The sequence below is a fragment of the Anoplopoma fimbria genome, chromosome 1, assembly GCF_027596085.1.
Source record: "Anoplopoma fimbria isolate UVic2021 breed Golden Eagle Sablefish chromosome 1, Afim_UVic_2022, whole genome shotgun sequence".
Lineage (NCBI taxonomy): Eukaryota > Metazoa > Chordata > Actinopteri > Perciformes > Anoplopomatidae > Anoplopoma > Anoplopoma fimbria.
The window spans coordinates 10,565,659-10,586,682 of record NC_072449.1 but is presented as its reverse complement, the minus strand read 5'-3'; the positions used below and the strand labels follow the sequence as shown (position 1 = coordinate 10,586,682).

The following is a 21,024-nucleotide window of genomic DNA, read 5'->3' as shown; positions in this document are numbered from 1 at the left end:
TTTTGCAGGTTCAGCCCACATTTAACATTAACAAGGTAGAATGAAAGTTATTGTGCATGCTGAATTAAAAACTTAAGCAGTCATCATTATTGTTCATATTTAATCCATTATGTCTGATCTCACTCCAAAAGTACATTTAGAATAAGGGATAAAAGAGCATATATGTGTTTTTTGCAGGTTCAGCCCACATTTAACATTAACAAGGCAGAATGAAAGTTATTGTGCATGCTTAATTAAAAACTTAAGCAGTCATCATTAGCAGTATTAGTTCCACCTGTGCTCTTCTTGCTATGAAAGTTTTCTTGACATATATTGTACTTTAAAGACTATCTTTATGGACAACGGGCCTCATGCAAGTACCACTCCTTCTAACAGATCAGTTCATAAGTGGCTGATAGTGAATTGGGAGAAATTGCCCGATTCACTTATTTCTTTCTCTTTCACCATACAAAAAGAAAGTAAGATAAATTTACTTTTTGTAACCCAGACAGGATTGATCATATCAGTCCTTAGAACAGATTTGGTTCAGATAACTTAAACATAAAGTCCATCACACGTCTTGGAACAGGCTGCTGCTGGTTATATAATGGTTAAGTCACTCATGATTACACTACAATAAAAACATAACCTCAGTGCAATCCTGTGTAATATTAATCTCTCAACATCACTGCCTCAACAGTATTGATATGATGGAGCTCTCCGACAACAAATGGCTGAAAGAGATGACTATTCATGAAGTAAAACCTTATTGAATCCACCCCAAAAAGTAATCGACCCAACAAATTATTCCAATTTTATTCATTAAAAAATGCTTGCCTTGATAAAATCAAACTGTTACACCATAAAGAGCAATGCCAAAAAGGGACAGCACTGGGTAAAGTGACTTTTTAAGCATGAAAGAACAAAAAAAACTGTTAGAAAGACAGTCAGGCGTCAGGGCTTAAATGCTAACTAAATACATAAGGCAGTGGTAAAAAGGCACAAGCAGTACTTCATCTGGTTGGCTGAACTCCTCAAACTCCCCATATTCACAAAAAAGGACAGACTAACAGATGCTGTGAGACAAACCAAGTGTTTTGATATGTCTGGTCATGTTCTCCATGTAGTGGTGCATATGTGATCAGACAAAATACTTTTTTTTTTTTTTTTTTGTAAATACAGATAATCGAGCAGAGGTGGGTGTCATATGTCCGGGTATTACTGCCACAATACAATCCCATTTCATACTCATTTGGTGTCAGATGCATATCAAATAAACAACCACCATTTGGGAATCCAGATCTGGTTTGAAGCATATTTCTAATTAACATTTGACAAATATTTCAGGGTACTTACAGATTCATTTTCATCATGTTTGAAGCCCTACTATTATGAGAGATAAAAAGCACATATTGATCATGTTTTTATCTGTAAATGATCTTCCCCTTTGCATTACTGTTTGTGCCTCTCAAAAGGATAAAGTTACTGATCAAATTAACAACAACTTATGCATAACGGACAAAATCCCTTGTCAAAAGATAATTGCATACTAGTTATTACATTTTTATACATATTGTCTAAAGGATTTAATGCATTTTAAGTACTTTCTAAATATTCCAAGTTCGTCTGAGAGAAACTGAAGTCAGCACCCTTCACACTGCACCAGTAAACACACATGCTCTAGTATATTCACTTTAGACTTATGCATGATCCAATATTATTTGCTTTGGTGTTACGTCTATAAGTCAGTCAATCAATTAGATGAATGTTACAAATGTATAAAGATGGCAAAACTGAATGAGATTTCTACATTTTCAATTTAAATATTTATATTCTCAGCGGAATTATATTGTGTAGATCCAGATGTCCATAGCACTCAGATTTGTCATCAGCTGCTTATAAAGTTATAAACTCATTAATATAAAACTGAATCTCAAAAAAATAAAATCTGAAATGAGGATGACTTTGCTGCAGATGGGGTAAATGCTGTTGGGTGTAAGACCTCGGCTCAAGTGAGGACTCAAGCACACACTAGAGGTCCAGATACATTATGGAGTACCCTTACAAAACACAGATTGAATATGCTGAGGTAGTGTTTGCCTCATGATTTTCTCCTACCTGTAGCTCTCATGAATCAGGGTGATGAACACACATGTTTAATGTTTTTTTTATATTCAGTCCTGATAAAACAAGACCCACAATAAAAATAGAACATTTAAAAGCACCACTTTGAGTAGTGAGGCTGGGTCTGAGCATCTTTAACTCCAGACATCTTGTGAGTAGCGTCCCTTGGTCATCAGTTTCTTGATGTAATCTGTGGCCTGTGTGCGCGTCATGCCTCCCAGCTCTTCTCCTATCTCATAGAGGGTCGTCTGCACATCGTGAGCCATTCTCTTTGCATCCCTAAAACAAGAAAGAGGTAAATTTAGATGTCGAGACGTCTTTGTTTTAGTGTCATTTTTCATATTATATATTTCTTGTTTATCCATCTACTGGAGGATTTTCCCCTTTAAATAAAAAAGTTGTTTACCTAAAAAACATGGAAGTTATTTGCTAATGCTTCATGAATGATGGCAATATAAACCAATTCTCAGTATCCCACTAGGAGGCGCCAGAGAGAATCTGTGTTTCTAGATTTCAGCATTGTTTTACCTCCAGTATACGTTCCTATTTCCTTTATATGAAATGGTTAAAAATGATCTGAAAAATCAATTCAAGTGCACAAAAATTCCACAACTCAATTTAGTGTTCTTTCACAACATAAAGATATGAATGTGAAAAGTTCTGTCTTTTTGAATACATGTTATTTAATATAAATCTTTGGCTGGTCAAATGTGTTAATTACCCGCAGACGTAGATATGAGCGTTGTCTGAGTGAATCAGCTTCCAGACATGCTCCTTATTCGTCTTCAGGAGATTCTGCACGTACACCTTTGGAAAATGGAAAGAGGAAACATTGTTCATATGTGCATCACATGGTCGAAAAGTTCCACACACACAAACAATATATAAGTAACAAAGGGTTATCAACATACACACACACAGATAAATTATCCACAGTATAATCGCTGTCGTCATATTTGATTTTCACTACCGATTCATCATGTAACAATGTTATCACGAAAATTTGAAAATAAAAAAACAAATAATGCTGTGATTCAAATTAATCTTCAAGTGTACGGAGGAGGAAAGAGTCTGTAACCATAACTGTTTATTAAAAGATTTAAGAGGGGCTGGATTATTTACACAATATTATATTTTGTTTGTTTTTAACATGAGAGCATTATTTAATTTTAAAATATCACAGTTATGGTCAATACCAGTATTTTGGGCCATGCCTATACAGTCGACAGTACATTTGTAGTCTCATTCATTATTTCAACAGTGTCTGAATTTTTTATTTACCAAAACATTGATCAATTATTTAAATCACATAAAGATCATTTTTGGAGGTGTGTTGTTCATGGGTTTCAGGCGGGAAGAACTTCTTTGAAACGTAGGTAAACATGTCACAGGACAGCTTTTTATAGACATTGCATGGCATGACAGACATTTCGGTCTACGAAAACTAACAGCAGAAAGGAAGACAGTTGTACCTTTTGGTCCTGGTCTCTGGAGAATGCAACATTAAGCTGTGTTAGAACTCCATTCTTCTCTGCTTCCTCCAGCTCCTCCTGGTAGAGATAATCCTCGTTCTTGTGTCTGCAGCCGAAATACATCACCGTCTCTCCAACTTCCTTTCCTATAAAGAAAAAAAAAACAAAGATTATTTCATACCTTCTATTTATTCCATTCAGGCTATTCTACTGAGGTTTTTAAAAATATAACATATCAAGTAATTCTCAGACCGGACTGCAAACACAATTATGATGTTTTATAAGAATTCTTACTATCTCACAATTCCAATTTAGCTAACAGGTCTGTGTTCAGACTAATCAAGAATGCTACTGAATTAAAGTTATTCAATTACTGATTATTTGTATCCATTAACTATCCCCTTAAATGCTTTAAAAAATATTTTTGGTGGCCATGTAGTGTACACAAGGTCAGAAATGACACAAAGATATGTAGAGGTCTCATCGTTCTATCCTTGTGGAGATGTAAGGTTGCAGAAAGGTCAGACAAACAACAACATTCAAACACACACATGTCTATAAATACCTTGTTCTTTGAGCCAGGCTCTTTCTTGGACGAAGCCCATGAAGGGAGCAATTCCGGTCCCAGGTCCGATCATGATCACTGGGTTGGTGGCCTTGAAAGGCAGGCGGAACTGAGACTTGCGGATGAACATGGGAACAGTGGACTTGTGGCCGTTGTCAGTGACCAGTTTGTTTTTCAGCCAGTTGGTGGCAACTCCCTTGTTGGTGCGGCCAGTCAGGGTCTCGTACTCCACCACCACAGCACAGATGTGGATGTTGTTGGGGTGAACCTACAGAACGCGGGAGAGTTCTGAGAGTTAATTCTCAGATCTGAGACAAAACTTTTTTGCTTCCTTGCTGCTAACACCTATATCAACAAAAAACATGTGTAAAAAATGTCATGGGTGATTTAGAAGGGAATTACCTTTGAGGAGGAGGCAATGGAATAATAGCGAGCCTGGAGACGAGGCAGCAGCTCACACATGTGGTCAACGGGAGGCTTCAAAGAAGGCATATCCTCCAGGATGGCCAGGATGTTTCTACAGGCACCCAACACCCAACTCTGGTAGAGAGCCTGTAGAGACAGAAAGACAATAACATGAAGCATAAGAGGTGGAAAAGGGTAGAAAAAAGTGGCATCAATAACACACAGTGATGAGATGTAAATGCAGATGTGTTTTTAATAACATCAACTAGATAATAACTGAAATTTGTTATTCGTTACCACTTGGTACTGACCTTGCCCTCAGGTGAGGAAGAGGCCATCTTGCGCATGTTCTCCTGGTCTTTTGGGTCGGTGGCGTACTGTGCCAGCTCATAGAGGACGTTGGTGCGAGGGGGGTTTGTTATGTCCAGGTAGTGAGTGAGCGCTGTGCGGTAGGTGGTGGGGCAGGGGAATGGGTGCTTCTTGTTGGACTCCTCTGAAAAAATAAATAAACAGATTTCGTTTTTTAAAAATGCTTTTCATAAAAAGCTTGAAAATGTCTATTACTACTACTATAACTTACTGCTCTAATTAATCTAAGGAGTAAATGCTTTCTATTTATATAGAGCTTCCTGTCTCCTTGACCGTCACATCATTTATTTTGGGTTTTAATAATGTATGAAACATAAACTTGGTTACTTGCTGTTCTTCTAGTTGTATTACTGCACTGTCTCTCCTTATTAAAAGCAGTTTTAATTAATTTAATTTTGATTAAAGGTCACAAAGCACACATCTGTACAGGGAATTACAGCTTCTTTCATGGTCTTGTTTAAGAATGTTAATAAACGCTGAACAGGAGCTGCATCGACTATCGATTATGCCACTGCAAGTACGTCTGATAACCTTCATGACGACAGGAAATTCATGTAATTCGTAACAAAAGTCAACATCTTAGATTACAGCAATAACACTCTATTGCAGTAATATAACAATATCCAATGCATCTGCTGCGAGTCTAGATATCAAGAGAGGTTTTCGTGAGAGGGTTTCAGGGACGAGCCAGTAAAGTCAACGTGTTTCGTGCTTTCAATGCCATACCATCAAGGTTGTTAAGAGAGATAACCGCATCAAGGTCCACTCCAAGGATTTGTCCCAGTTTGTTCACCAATGCAGAGTCATTTGTGGGGAAAACGGCAACGTGGTCTCCCGACTCATATCTGAAATGACAGAGGCAGACTAATTCAGACTTTGACCTGTATTCATAAATTAATCATGAGCTTTCTTTCATATAGTCATGAAGTGCAAATGGGATTAGCTATAGATACAGCCAACCATTCTCACCTGATCTTGGAGCCAGTTATATCTAGTTCCAGGTGCATAAGATGTCTATCACCGGCTTTGTTGAGTTTGCGATTGACAGTGACGGGGGCCAGGAAAGGGTTTTTCGAATCAAAGGGCCTGTAAAATAAAAGAGCAACAACTTAAATGAAAAAATGCAAGTTCAAAGGGTTGATCAAAGAGATCACAAGAGAGATGTAAAATCTAAAAAGAAAATATATTTCATTCTATAAAGAAATAATTAATGTCTGATGCACAAGGCCTGCAGAAATGTTTTACAGTGTCCACTAGGGGGCAAAAAGCTTCATTTTCAGAGAGTGAACTTTGGTAAACTTTGTTAAACATGTGGGTGAAATGTGAGCAGTGACTGGACACATAGGACTTTCATAATGAATGAGTTATGGTGGTGAGCAGCATCTTTACTGAAGTACTCACGGCTTTTGGACCTCAAAACTCTTCAGGCGACCGATCTCTCCTGTGTAGACTTTGTTCATGTTGATGTCGGTGTGCTCCTTCAGCTCGTACTGACGAATGCTGTGAGGGGAAATAACTTGAAGTTAGCTTCTTCAGACAATGTACACATACATAGTGAAATACGTTTAATTGATGTTAAGATTACAGACTAGTGATGCACGCCAACTTAAAACATTTAAAAGATTTTCTTGGCATTTGTTCATTTCACATACAGATGGGTGGGGTTCATCATAAATCAAATATGTCATGTTGAGCGTTAGATAATAAGTCTCACATAAAGACCGAACAAAAAGACTTTGGGTGGGGTGCAATTTTAAACCAAGCCCATGTGACGCTGATCTGTTTGAGTCCCGTTTGCTAATCAAAGTGCAGATCACCTTGTAACTTCAGTCTGCGATTCAGGGTTCGTACAGCTTTTTAAGAGTAAAGTAAAAAACTAAACTACACCAAAAAAATGTCTACACTCTCAAGGCCTTTATCATCGAAATGATTATGAATTCCTTACTACTCAATGCAATAAATGTATATTTTCACTTTGTTTATTTAACCAGTTGTTCATAATAACTCAGATTTCATGTTTTGATCATGGTATTGCATAATATGATGACTGGATGGTTTCATTTCAAACGTTAGAAGATTTTTGGTTTACATGAGTGATTGTGTAGATAGAGTACCAGATTGTTTTGAAAATCAGGTATAATTCGAAGAGTTTATTTATATTCAAGCATATTTATAATCTGGAAAAAAAATGGAGCATTTTCCAAACATTCAAGACTTTGTACAAACCTGCGTGATCCATGTCCATTTTCTTCTTAAGGACTGCCAGCAACATAAAAATATGTCACCTTATCTTATCTTAAAAAATAAGCCCTATGTGCAAACTACCTTTCATCTGATGAATGCAATATATCATGTAACAATTACTCAGAACACATAAGTAAGTGTTAATGTGATTGCAAGTTTTCCCCTGTCATCATCTGATTAATGATGAAAAAAAGGGAAAAATAAAGAAGGGAAAAATGTCTGTGAACGAACCTTGAATCATCTCCTAAGGCTTCAACTCCAAAGTGTTCACAGACGGCCGGCCAGAACTGCTCTCTCCATGAGATGAAATCCTCTTCCAGACTGAAAGACAATACAGGCCAGTCAGCAGAGAAACTCATCTAAATACACCTTTATACAACAAATTAGACTTCTTATTTACAATATAAACATGTACATTTAACATATATAAGAATCGAGAATGATGGACTGTGTTTGGAAAATAAGTTGACAATATGCTGATTTTTTTCCCTCAAATTTTTCAGTTGACATCACAGTTAAGATTTAATATTTATTGTGTACCAGAGAAGTGGACATGCTGGTTCGGCTGCCTACCGTGGACTTATAGGTCCAAACAACCTTTCTCTGTGCTGCACCAAAAACCTTTAAACTCAAATGTTTACAGTCATCATTTCCTTTTTGGCACTTACTTGCCATCATCATCTCCTAAACCGAGGTCAAAGATGCGCTTAGCCCCGAGTTCTTCCAGCCTTTTGTCGACGTATTTTCCCATTGCATTGTAGTGTTCATATGTCTTGTTGCCCAAAGCAAATACCTGGAGACAGAACAGGACACAGAGACAAACCATCAGTAAGGAATTGGCTTATTCCTGAAAAAAAACAAGCAGTTAAAATGGAAATAAAAATACATGATGAACTTAAAGTTGGTTGTAAAGAGTTAATCTGAAAAGCATGTGAACGTTTATCAAGTTTTTTTCAGGCAATTAACTCTACTTAAATTCAGAATGAAAAAAACATGCCACACTGAATAATGTCTGACAAGAGAACCCCAAAAATCTCTCTGTGACTGTAATGTATGTAGTGGCTCTAACGCAGAGCAGAGACAGTAGATGAAATACAGGAGGAAGGACGTGACTGTGCCCAGTGCCTCGAATTTCCCACAGTCAGGTTCTTCACTAAAATGAGGCCAGAGGCTCTGCACCCCAACAATGACACAATGACACACACACACACGCACAGCCGGAAAGAATAGCTGCTGCAAAGCTGTAGCTAATGGGGATCTTAATAACCTTAAACAGACAGAGCAGACAACCCAACACACAAAGCCATTTCTTTCATGGTGCACACAAAGGCAGACGCAGCTCATGCTACTGGAGTATGTACCGACTGGGCAAACTGACATAGCGTGACTCACAAAATAAATAGGTTGTGGACCAGACTCACATGTAACAGTACCTCTAACAAATATAAAAGGGAAATAGTTAGCATTTTTTTTAATGCATGTTATTTCCTTTATTACAGTGCAGGGGTTTGATGGGGAGCAAAACAGAAGTTATACAGTAAATGTGCACATTGAAAAACATGGTCACTCATTTTAGGTTAATTACATCAACTGCACTCACATGATTTTAACATGTAAAGATTGTGAGTCCATAAGTCAATCAAGAGACAATTAATCAGCCATTTTGACAAACTATTTATAGTTCAGTAATTTGTAATGCCACATGTTTTTTTCAGTTGTGAGAAATAATTAATATCCGTTCCTGAATTACTGTCATTTGAATATGTGGTTTGATTTGGGCTAGATGACATCACATTGGGCTCTAGGATAATGTGACGGGCATTTTTCACTGTGTTCTGAACCAAACGATAAATTGAGGAGAAGCTAAAGGGATTAACTGATGATTTAAATAATCATTAGCTGCAGCCCTACATGCAACAAAGCAACAAACGAACGTGCAGAACAGAGAGTTTAGCACAATGTTTGTTCGGTCATTGACATCATGTGTGTTACTGTCCCCTTTGTGCTTTGTGTTGTGCTTACAGACATGTTCATGCACCACTAACATCAAAACAATTAATATAAAATCATATTCTATGACAATGTACTCTCAGTGTTGTTGTGTGCTAGTAAGTATTAGAAAACTTAAGCATTATGACTCACTGTGAAGTTTAGTCCAGAGAGATCTTCATCATCATTTTCCTGCAGCCAGTCGTAGAAGTCCTGGGCGTTATCTGTTGGGTCTCCTTCACCGTACGTGGCCATGCAAAATATGGCGAGGGCATTTTTAATCTCAGACAGACGGGCCAGCTCCCCCTGGAACATGATGAGACATAATAATCAGAGGCAGTGAGCATGAAGAACTGATAAATTAAGTTTTTCTTCAATATTTGATAGGCTGCCTCTAGAGTTGCCCTGTCAGCAAACTTGCAAGCTATTACATATGACTAACAAATCAGTGTAAAAATGTATAATCTATGCCTAGTTTTTCAGCAAATTCTTGGATGAAGCCTGAGGTCATAACTTTGTGCACTTTGAATAGTTGTGACTAATCATTTTCGCATTATGATCCGAGCACATGCTCGTTGCTTTTTTTAATAGACCAACTTTGCCTGGACATGTTTTATTACAGCAGAGTGAATGTATGATTAGAAGATCATTTTACTCTGGTATTATAATAAACTCTTATTTGGCTCAGTTAGAATCTCCCATGGTTTGTGTATTGTATCATCATCACAATAACAGATTATAACCACTGATATGCAAACTGAATGTTTACTTTGCCAAAGTAACACATTGACTTCTTCAGTCTTCAGCACTGCAGTGATACTTTTTCCATGAAGTCATCACAAATAATGAACCGGCAGCAGCTATCACAAGTAACATTCAAAAGAACGATCTGTAAATTGTTCCACTGATGCAAATTACCATTTCATACTCCTCTGGATCAGCAGCCATTCCTTTCATGCCGTAGCGCTGAGCGTCTTTGGACAGTCTGTTAGCGAATTCCTCTCCGGTGCCGGTCTGGGAGCCGTAGAACACAATGATGTTCTTGCCCTGGTAACAAATTGACATTTAGTTTTAAAAGCGTTCTTCCACAACTACAATAAAAAAAGCTAACCGGTCTTTCTTGTGTGTCATGTTATGACACACAAACCATGTGCAAGCACAACGGGCACAGTATTTCTTTTTTAATTTACTGAAATATATAAAAAATGTACTTTCTCACATATCCTGAAATGCTGCATTGACAACTAGACTGCTTCTGCATGTGACAGGGAGAGGATTTTAGTACAACCCAAACTGCATAAAAAGACTAAATAACTTCACATGACTTGAACTTAATACACACAAAGACAAAAAAAAAAAAAGAGACATTTCTCTAACATACATCTTGTCTTTTCACAAATAAACAGTTCCATTTGTGCATGTTTTTGTCAGAATCCTGAAATACTTTATCCCTGCCTACAGTGTTGCCATGATAATTCATAACAAAGGAAAACAGAGACAAAATTAAATGGCCCTGTGGACCAAAGTTTTTTTCTGCCACCATCATGGTATCTGAAATATTTACCGCAAAACCCACATGATTCAAAACCAAAGTCTTTTCTCAAGGCTGGCTTGTAAACTGTGGACCATCAAAGTCAAAACAGTGTTTCTAAATCTAGAACTGCATACAGTATTATCATATAGGCAGAGGGAAACATTATAGTCATTGTATAAGTCATCAAATAAATGAAGTTATCATTACATTCTTCATCTATTGAGCAGGATAGAGGTTGACTTAATTTATTAAAACACTAACATCAACAGGTTTTTACTGGGGAAAACTCTGAGGTGGATGCACTATTTGTACGCTATCTAATGTTGTACAAAAGGCTCACAGTGTTCGTTTAAAAACCCTGAGTCATGTTTTGGAACAGCAGCAATATACTGACCCTGGAGAAGAACTCTGTGTTGGAAACATGAGATGTTTAACATAGAACACAACTGAAGCAGAAGTAATGGGAAGGAATAAGTCACATCACTCACTGTTTTCTTCATTTTCTCGATGAAGCTGGTCTCTCTTGTGGTCGGTGCTCTGGGGGAGAAAAAAAAACATGTTTGACTTGTTATTAAGTAATTCATTACGTTAAAAAAACACAGAGAGACAACTTTTACCATGACACTATGATTAAAAACTAACTTGTTCACCATCAGTTGTGGGAAATTAAATGAGATCTACTGCGCATGTGTGGAACACTTCCTCCAAGCAGACAGTAGCAGAAATACTATGTACGTGCGCAGCCGAGGATTTAATTATCTTCCAGGTAAAAGACTCACAAACAAACAATAGAGCAGAACTGGCTGACAAGTTAACATTATCAGTCACCTGACTTATAGGGAGCAGCATTATTAGGGCCAAGTGATTAAATTGATCAGAAATGTAATAGTGTTGGCCAAAATTGATGATTTGAAGCCAACACTATTGGCTAAAGTTTTTTTTTTTTTTTTGTTTTAAGCATGTTAAGAGTTTTAACTGATGCACAACATTTCATTTAAGCATGGATATTTATTATTTTATGCGATTCCTTCCCTATAATGTAATATAATTATTAATATGATAATAAATGCAAATTATTGATATAATAGTTGGCAACTAAATACTTGTGTAGCACCAACTTTTGGGTATGTGGCCATATTGTCAAGTCATTGTTAGTGTTATTCTTACAACAGTAGAAAAGCAGTGACTCAGCAGCCGTACAAGCATTAGTCATACTGGCTGTGTGTAAAAGCTCACGTAGTAAGCATACCAGTAAGCATAGTTCATGATGCAGTGGTTGATACGTAATTACTACCGGTTACACCTCATGGAAACTTAAAATCTTGATTCAGATTCATCCAGGGAGTAATTAATGGACAGAAACAGATCAAAACAACATGTGCAAACACACTGTGTGAATAAAAAAATAAAGGGACGCAGGAAGCAAAATCTATTATCGAGCCTGATAAAAGGCAACGCCGCTTCAATCAGCATCAAAAGGTCCAGCTCCACTCTGTCTGCACTGAAAAAAGGAATAATAAGGCTACACATAAATACAAGCAGAGGTAGAATCCCAGTTGAATATGTTTTCAGATTTTCCACATTTGAAAGCAACAAAGCTGTAGGATAGCCATAAAAGCAGCGAGAAATAGAGACAATAAATGTATTTGCCTTATTTGACCTCTGCACACAGCTTTTCTTTGGAAGGGATCTTTAGGTTGTAAATAGACTTAATGTGTGTTAGAGGCAGGCACGGTGCCCAACAGGCCATAAATACGGGCCCCGGTGGTTAATATAGACCGTGCACTCTGAAGCGAGGTGTAAATTCCTGATTACAATTTAAAACAGGCCTTTGCCCTCAAGCTGAAGCATTCCTGTTAGCTTCAGCAGACTCTTTCTGACTTAGCCTCACCGGCCCACAGTCACTTAAAGTGTGAGGATTGTCTGACGTCATCAGAAAAATAGCCAGCCAGGTACCGAGAGCTCACAATCTTTAGTACCTGAACAATGTGTCAACAGATGCAAAGTGTCTTGAGCTTTTGTAAAATTAAACTAGAAGTTATTGATTTCTCCATCAGTGTAACTTTAAATATAAACTAATATTTAATGATATTCTGGGACATGGATGATCTGGATCACTAATAACTGCCCAATCAAAAATTGCAATTTATCATTTCCCCATTCTATTAAAAGTTGGGTTATTTAGTGTCATGTTTTAATCTCACAAGGGTATAAAGTCTTAATGGGATGAATATACAAGAAAAAAATACAAAACATACGGACAAAAATATTAACTAAAAAAAAATCATAGTTGACGCCATCAGTAAGTGTCAGTAAGTGCTAGTTGCATCTTTGTCATTATTATCAAAACAACATTGTTTTAAGTTCACAAAGTTGGCTTTGCATACCAGATGTTTTTAATGTCAGGATTTTCCTAAAACAGAAATACTGCTGAGACTGCCTGTTGGGCTCTGATAACATGCACATGGCCTCATAATCTTTGTATTGTTTGAACAATAACAGTTTAGTCCAAATAGTTCAGAGCTCATCATCTGTATATACGGTCAGAATAAACCTTCCATTTATTCATCCATTCAGGAATTTAACCTTTTCAAACAAGAACACTGAGTAAATCTGCAGACATTTAAACGTGGAGGTGATCTTACTACAACCAATGACATGTTTTTCATTTTGCAATATGAACCCAATGAAATTAAACAAGCCTGAAAATGTGCAACACAATGCTAACTGACTGCACAGCATTTGAGAAGCTTGTGGAAAGAAGGAAAAAAACAGAAGACCCAATAATCATATTATGTATCTAGTTAAACAGATTTGATTAACATCTCTTACATAACCCACTGGGAACATTGTGTGGTCTTTGAAACCACTATCTTGCAAGTCTGTGCTAGAAACAAGCAAATTACTCTGTGTAAAGATTACTTTGGAAATAAGCCACAAGTTGCACACTTAACAAATCACTTACAAAAAGGTGTGATTCAAAACCTTACATGCCCTCATGTGCTCTGTGCTATCACACTAAACAGTTTAAACAATAGCTGGTGGTTAATGTTTATGCATTTTAATTTCAAGCAGGTATCAAAATAAAAATAAATACTCTTATGGTGCTTTAGAAGGAGCAGTGAATCAACCCTTTACTGACCTCTCAGCAGCATCTCTCCTGTCCTCTGGCAGGGAGAAGACACAGCCCATGGCATTCAGCCCTGTAGCTCACCACTGCCACTAGCACCACCGGCTAGGCCACGCCGGGAACCGCCACGCTCAGAATCAAAAGCAGGACGTCAACAATCCAAAAACCACAGAATGGAAAAAATAAAACCCAGTCCAGGAAAGCGTCCGGACACTCGCAGGTTTTGAAAGAGCTGCCTTCCTTCTACCTCAGAGGCTCCAACACAATCTGAACTCTGCCTCTTCCTGTGCTGCTCTCTGAAACCAGCAGCGTCTGTTCGGCACACACACAACAGAACTCCACACGCACAGCCTGCGAGCCCTGTCAGTGTCTGGCAACCGCTGAGGACACAATGGTGGGAAACTGACTTTCCCATAAAAATGTAGCCGAGCTGCAGACCCACACTTTTGACTCACACAAACACACAATGAAACACTCTCGGGGGCTGAAAATGCCTTCCTCCTCATCCCCGCCCCTTTTCCTCTCCGGTCTGAAAGGTGTTGGGAAGGAAAAAGTCTACAAGATCCATTCTGAGCGTCTGGCCGGTTATCAGAGAGCAACTCCTCGGTGGACCACTGAAGAAGGGGGAAAAGAGCTGTGAATGGTAGATTTTTCTGAAGTATCCCCCGCCCCCATCTCACTGGAGGAGAGAGGGGAATGTCATCGCTATGGCAACCTCATTTATCATAAAAGGATTCCATTTGTGACATGGCCTTTCTCCAATGGCAGAGCAGCTCAGCCCACACACACACACACACACTAAAAAGAAAAACAGGGGAGTGGGGAAAGAAGAATGAAAAAAAAAAAAAAAAAAAAGTAACTCAGGGCAAAGAAAGAGTTGCTTGTCTTTTGCCTCAACTTTCCACCTTTGGAGAGGACTCACAAAAGCAGCTTGGCTCGCCCTCCTCGTTCCCCCTCCAGGGAACTTTCAAAATGGGTCCGGGGCCAAAAAACAAAAGCACAGGAAAGACATAGAAGACTACGCCCCCTTCATAACAGTTAGGTAATCACTGCTCCCTTTAAGGGGAGGGGACACCAGCTCTATGTTCTCTTCCTGTATTCCCGCCTTCAACAGATGCACACTCTTCCCAAAGCAAAACGTGCTCCACAGGGGTCATTCCACTCCCACCCCTCCCCGTTCGAGCAAACCTCCTGTTTGCAGACAAATGGTCAGGATCTCCCCCACTTGGCCTCCAACACTGTCTCCATTCACGTAACCACACAAGGCCTCAGCCACACAGCGAGTGAGGCTGCTGCCGCTGCCCCCGAGGCTTTACTCCGGCGACCAAAGAAATTGTGTTGCGGGTGGGGAGGGACTTAAAAAAGTGGCCAGTTGAAGGAGGGTCCACTGAAATTAAGCCAAGCCTCCATCCCTCCACTAAGTGATGAGTAAGCCTGTCGCTATTTTCACATAATTGCCTGATTGTTTGAGTTGCCCCGAGCCCCATTTTTGCATTATCGTTAGATTCAGTGAGTGAAATACCGTGTGGGTTTGTACTAGTGCTCCAGTGTTATGCTGCCTTACACAGACTCAATCCGCAATATGCAAGATGTCATGGTTTCAAGCCCAACTAGGCTATACTCGCTTTGCACACCATCACCAAGGCTGATATTGTTAACAAGGCCACATACACCGCTACACAACACAACACAACAACTATACTTTGCAGCAAAATCTACACAGCACACTCACCTCTCGGTTGAACTCAACCCACTCGGCTCTGCGTTAATACAGGTTCTCACAATCTGCACCGGATCAAATTGTCCAAAGGGGGTCCTTTTAGGTCCTCAAAAATAAGTTAAATCTGTTTATCTTGGCAGCACCTGTTGCGGTTCTGGCTGTCACTGATGGGCGTAAAATCTTATCTCTCACTCACTGCACCTTGAGATTTCTTTGTATTTTAAAGTGTGCTATATAAATAAAATCCATTATTATTATTATTATTACTGTTCATATTGGTAAATCAATGTTTTGCAACTGATGAATACTGGTGGAGATTAGTAAGCATTTAAAAAGACATTTCTGTGTAAATTGCAAGCGTGAAATTGTTTTTCTTAAGGTTTTGGAGATCTCAGCTGATATCTCTGATGTCTGCAAACCACCTGGCTCTAAAACTGAGACAAAAATCTGAGCTGCTCTCCCTTCCGAGAAATGCATCTCCCGTCCGTGACCTCTACATCGCCATAAAAAAATCTAAGGCCCAGATTCAGACTCCGTTTCTGCAGATTAATTCTCCATAACATCAGGAGGTCACATCCAATCCTCCTCCAAAGGCGCTGCAGGTTCTGGTCCAGGCTTTTGTCATCTTGCACTTACACTACTGTAACTTACTGACTTCAGCGCTCCAGACTGACCAGAAGGATCCGCAGCTTATCCAGAATGCTACAGCCCGGCAGGTCTTCAACCTTCCCAAGATCTCAGACATTACTCTGCTCCTCTGCACTGTCATGGTGGCTGCTTGAATCGGATTCAAGACACTGGTACTTGTCTATCGTGCTGTTAATGGCTCAAGCCAATCCTACATCTAGGACACGGTTCAACCAAACACCCCAGCCCGTCCACTACGCTCTGCTAATGCCAATGTCCTTCTACATTACTTAACTGTCAAAAAACGCTTTTTTGCTGCATTAGATCGGAAACAATTTAAAATAAATCAGTGCAGCAGAGCGAGTGGTTAAACATTGTTTCAATAAACAAGCTAATTATTTGTATAATTAATCGTAAACTAATATGTCATGATTGTGACATCCCTGGTTATAAGTGAAGGGAACAGGCACCCACACAAGAGAGAGAGAGAGAGAGAGAGAGAGAGAGAGAGAGAGAGAGAGAGAGAGAGAGAGAGAGAGAGAGAGAGAGAGAGAGAGATAGAGATCAGATAAGTCAAGTAACCGAGACTGATAAAGAGCAGGACAAGGAGAGCCAAACAAAGGTCGCTACTAGTGGAACATTTACAACCTTTAAGCTGTGCACTCTTGCTTCAGGGTCCATCTAGTGTCAGCTAGACCCAGCCTGAGTGAAGGATAATAGAAAAACAATCTAACTGCTGTAATGAAATGAGACATATGCAGAACACTGAAGATACACACACCTGTTCATCATTCTTCTTTATGATGAACAATAAGCCATGTCCAATGACAAATGACGACTAAAAAAGTAGCCTCTCACTACACCAACAGTATATAGCTTTTACATAAACTACAGTATGTGTGAGATCAAATACAATGTGGTTATAGATTATATTTTAAAGTAAATTATTGTATACACACACAAGACCACTTTACCTCAGAGTTTGGCCCAACTAAAGTGTTTTCTGCCAGATGGAAGAGCTGAGATTAACAGAGTCCAGATAGGAAGATAGCAACATATTCTGTTACAATAATAATATATTACTTAAATTATGTAATAAAAATAATATTCTAGGAATTAAAACCAGGAATGATCAAACTCCCTCCCAATATACAGAACAGCGATCAGAATAAGAATCTGTAAAATCTACACAATCCGTAAGATAAATAAAGTATTATCTAATTATACACACTCTTCCCCTTACATTTGGCCGCTTCAGGGTTCAAACTTATTTCTTTACCTTGCAGAAGCACTAATTTTTTCTCCTAAAAAAGGAGACAGATTATAATAAATAACAAGGTATACTGTGATGGATACTCACGGTGTGTCGAGCTTCTTGAATTCGGGGATGGGCTCAGGCTTCTTGCGGGACATGAACCAGTAAATAACAAGGCCGATGATCAGGGAGAAGAGGAAGAGGTCCAGGTTGCTGAAAAGAGGCTCCTCTTCATCAGCCATGGGCTCGGTGTGGGCGGCGGTCTCGGCGCCCATGTCTGTCATGTTGACACTCTACATAGGGACAGAACAAAAAGCGTTAGACCACAGTCGAAAATGCACTGTTCGAATAGAGCAAGAAAGTTTTATGATCAAACTTAGCAAATTGAATCATAATTTCTTGAAGATTAAAAAAGCAAATATTTGCCACCTCCAGCTGATACGTTTGTAGTCTTACATATTGATAGAAAAATTACCCACCATATTTATTAATAACACAATCCTTATGTTATAATGACTAAGTTAGCTGTAAGTAAAAATCAGCATGTGATAATCAGTTTCAGTTCAACAGTCTCAGTTACAAAATCCAACTGAACAAAACTGGGGACTCTTGCATAAAACTGGTTAAATTTGCTGCACAGAACTATATGATTGCTAACATGTGTGAGCAGTATCCTACATGCCATGCCCTACAATGAGGGCTTTTATGCATGCATTACTGGACAATTGGCTCTATACATACTAGAACATCACAATCCACTGCTTTCGTTACACAAGGAGTTTCTTGTCATGCATCAACTACAGCAGCTCTTATCACACTGAGCACAAAAACACATCATGTTCAGAGCTCTCAAGTTTCAACTTGGTTCAAGGATTGAATACAATGGGATCAGGGTCTCTGCGATTCCTGTAGACCGGCTAGTCCGAAACTAGAAAACAGCCATGTACTCTAAACACATACTCACTCGATAAAGCACTGGCTTATTAATAAGCAAATCATTTCAACTATGCCTGCGTGCCAAGTAAGGTACAGAAGTGGCTGTAATACCGGCTTGTGATACTATTGGCAGAGAAAAACGTAGCAGTCAAAACCACTTTTTACACCTGTAACTCCTAAATAGAATATCTCAATGATGATTTCACAAATGATTGCATTGCAATGGAATATGAATGAGTGATTGTCTCTTATTTAATGTGTATCATTTTTAAGCGGAATATAATCACTAGACAGCAAGACAGAAAAATTCAATTCTGACATGACAGTAGCTAAACAGCAGCTACGTTTTTATGTTTAACTGCATGGTCTGTCAAATTTGTACTCGCTAGTTTTTTAACAGCCTCTTATTATGCCTTTAGCATATCTACAGTATAGCCTCACAAATACTGGATTTTTAAGGCGGATACAAATAGATATTTAGGAGTATAAAAGGTCTGATAATGATACATTGGCTGATGTTCATATTTGTTTGCACAGGCCCACGTAACATAAAAGATTTTAATTGAAATCTGTTTAATTTAGTTATCAAAGACTTGTGACCAAGATATGTACTTATGGGAAAAAATAAAATAAAATAAACTTTAGGGCTCTCTGATTAGTCTTGCAGAGCCTGAGATATCTTTATAGCGCTGTGTCAGCACTAAAGAAATGTCCGGTTACAAACAATCACTCTGGCATAGGAGGGGAAAAAAACACTGTCTTGTTTGTATTTCCTATCTTACCTTCATGAAGGGTATTAAAACCCTTTTCTCTTCATTGATATTAAACGGTTTTAAAAGTTATTGTTTTTTGGCATTTTGCCCTTATTGGACAGTGGCCAGCCCTGTATAGAGGCAGCGAAGAAGGGGGGCTAGAGGTGCTTGACATGCAACAGGATACCCCAACTGGACAGAAAATTAACCATTTGTGGTGTTTTTTAATTGCATTGTGCTATACGTAAACATTGATATTGCCCACCACAATTATATCAATGAGGACAGAACACATATTGTTATGATATTAAAAGTTTAGTCCGATCATCCAAGAGTTAAGGTAATGCCCACAAACACATACAAACACACAAAGAACACGCATACATAATTTAAACAGTAATATTGTCTCCTGTGTGTTATGATAGTTTGTTGACTACTTTGCTCAGTGATCTCCCAGCAGAGCCAATTAGCAACTCCAACTGAGAACACAAGTCCTCCTGTCTTAAACGTGTCATGAATGTATAAAAGAAGCAGCTACAAGTTGTCACTATAACAGACAAAACCTAACAACACAGCAACTGATTATTAAACTATTAAAGATATTAATTACTGATACTAATTGATATTTTTCACACACAGTGGTGAATGGTATTTTTAAGACATGACATAAAGGAAACAAAAGTGACTATTCTTGAAGGAGGTTTTCCGGGTAAAGCCACACAAACCCATGACAAAGACACTGTATATGTTACCACATCATCTATTCAAATCATGTGACACTTTGGTTGAAGTTCCTAGCCAATAAAGCCAAGTGAATAAAGTTTTTTTCTTAATATCTGTTGCCACTGGGAGGTTTAAATGATCCATGAAATTAGACATGGACGAGGTTTACCAGAGTTCATCCAAACAATTCACCTTGGATCTTCTGCTTTAAGCAAATAATTATGTAACAGTCAAAGTCATGGTAGTGCACGTGACTGTTACAGCACGTGTAATGTAGACACCTGTTTCATTTATCTTAATTGAACTACATTGATTTTTCTAATTTAGAAAGGAAAGTAAAAATGAGAGCAATTAAGAAGATGATCATCTGTGGAGGAGACAGGGCCCTGACTACTAACTGGACCGTGACAATACTGTGAATATAATCACATCTCACTGTGCAGACTAAAAAGTGTTGTCTAAAACATAATTTGTGCAAAGATTGCATTTTTCTTAAGCAAAGAAAAACGCCTTGCTCCACAGTGATATAAGTTGTCCAACTCAGTTTGCGTAACACAGTCTGCGCTTCTCTTTGGATCATGCTCCGCACACAAACATGGACTGTAGTTTGAGTTTCTGCTTTTGGTGTGTTTCTATCATCGCATCCCACAGACTGCCACAGACTAAAGCTGATGGAAAAAGCACAAAATCAATGTGAGTTTGGCGCAGTGCTTACCTTGGCCTCCCCTCTTTGTGTCGGGCTCACACTGTGTCCAACACGGAAGGAATCCTTCCGCCATATAGGATCAAACCAACTCACCCCTGGCAGCGGGGGTGGACTCCCACACTTTCGACTCCAGATTATAATAACTAAGCCATTATTAAATGTATTAATACTCTGCAAATGTTTTTATTTTTAAAAAATACATTTGTGTCTGGATTTTCCGCTTGAATAAAGTGTCTTTACTTAATAATTTAATCTAACACGTGTCCCAATTTGGACTGGTCCAAACAGGGATTACCTAATAACACTGAGCGAACGTCACGTGTTTTTGAGTCCCTGTTGAGACTCAATTTAAACATTCATGGGCGCAGCAGGCAAGGGGTCATGGTTGTGTAATTCAGCCAGCAGACGTGTGTATCCTTGACAGACTGAAAGGCACACTCATCAAAAATGTTCTGTGCTACTTAGAGGGTATTCTGTACTATTAACCCCCCAAA

At 38.6% G+C, this 21,024-nt stretch overlaps 1 protein-coding gene across 1 annotated transcript; it reads right to left on the bottom strand.

The window, feature by feature from the left end:
- Positions 1–778: 778 nt before the first annotated feature.
- On the bottom strand, positions 779–20,613 carry porb (P450 (cytochrome) oxidoreductase b). Its single transcript, XM_054616849.1, has 16 exons — positions 20,540–20,613; positions 17,519–17,706; positions 11,170–11,218; positions 10,066–10,194; positions 9,301–9,453; positions 7,827–7,951; positions 7,390–7,479; positions 6,316–6,414; positions 5,884–6,000; positions 5,641–5,759; positions 4,857–5,038; positions 4,543–4,692; positions 4,141–4,408; positions 3,576–3,721; positions 2,825–2,910; positions 779–2,382 (listed from the first exon to the last, which is right to left on the bottom strand). Exons 2-16 carry the CDS (start codon positions 17,695–17,697, stop codon positions 2,238–2,240), a joined length of 2,037 nt encoding a protein of 678 aa, XP_054472824.1. The 5' UTR covers positions 17,698–17,706; positions 20,540–20,613; the 3' UTR covers positions 779–2,237.
- Positions 20,614–21,024: the final 411 nt, after the last annotated feature.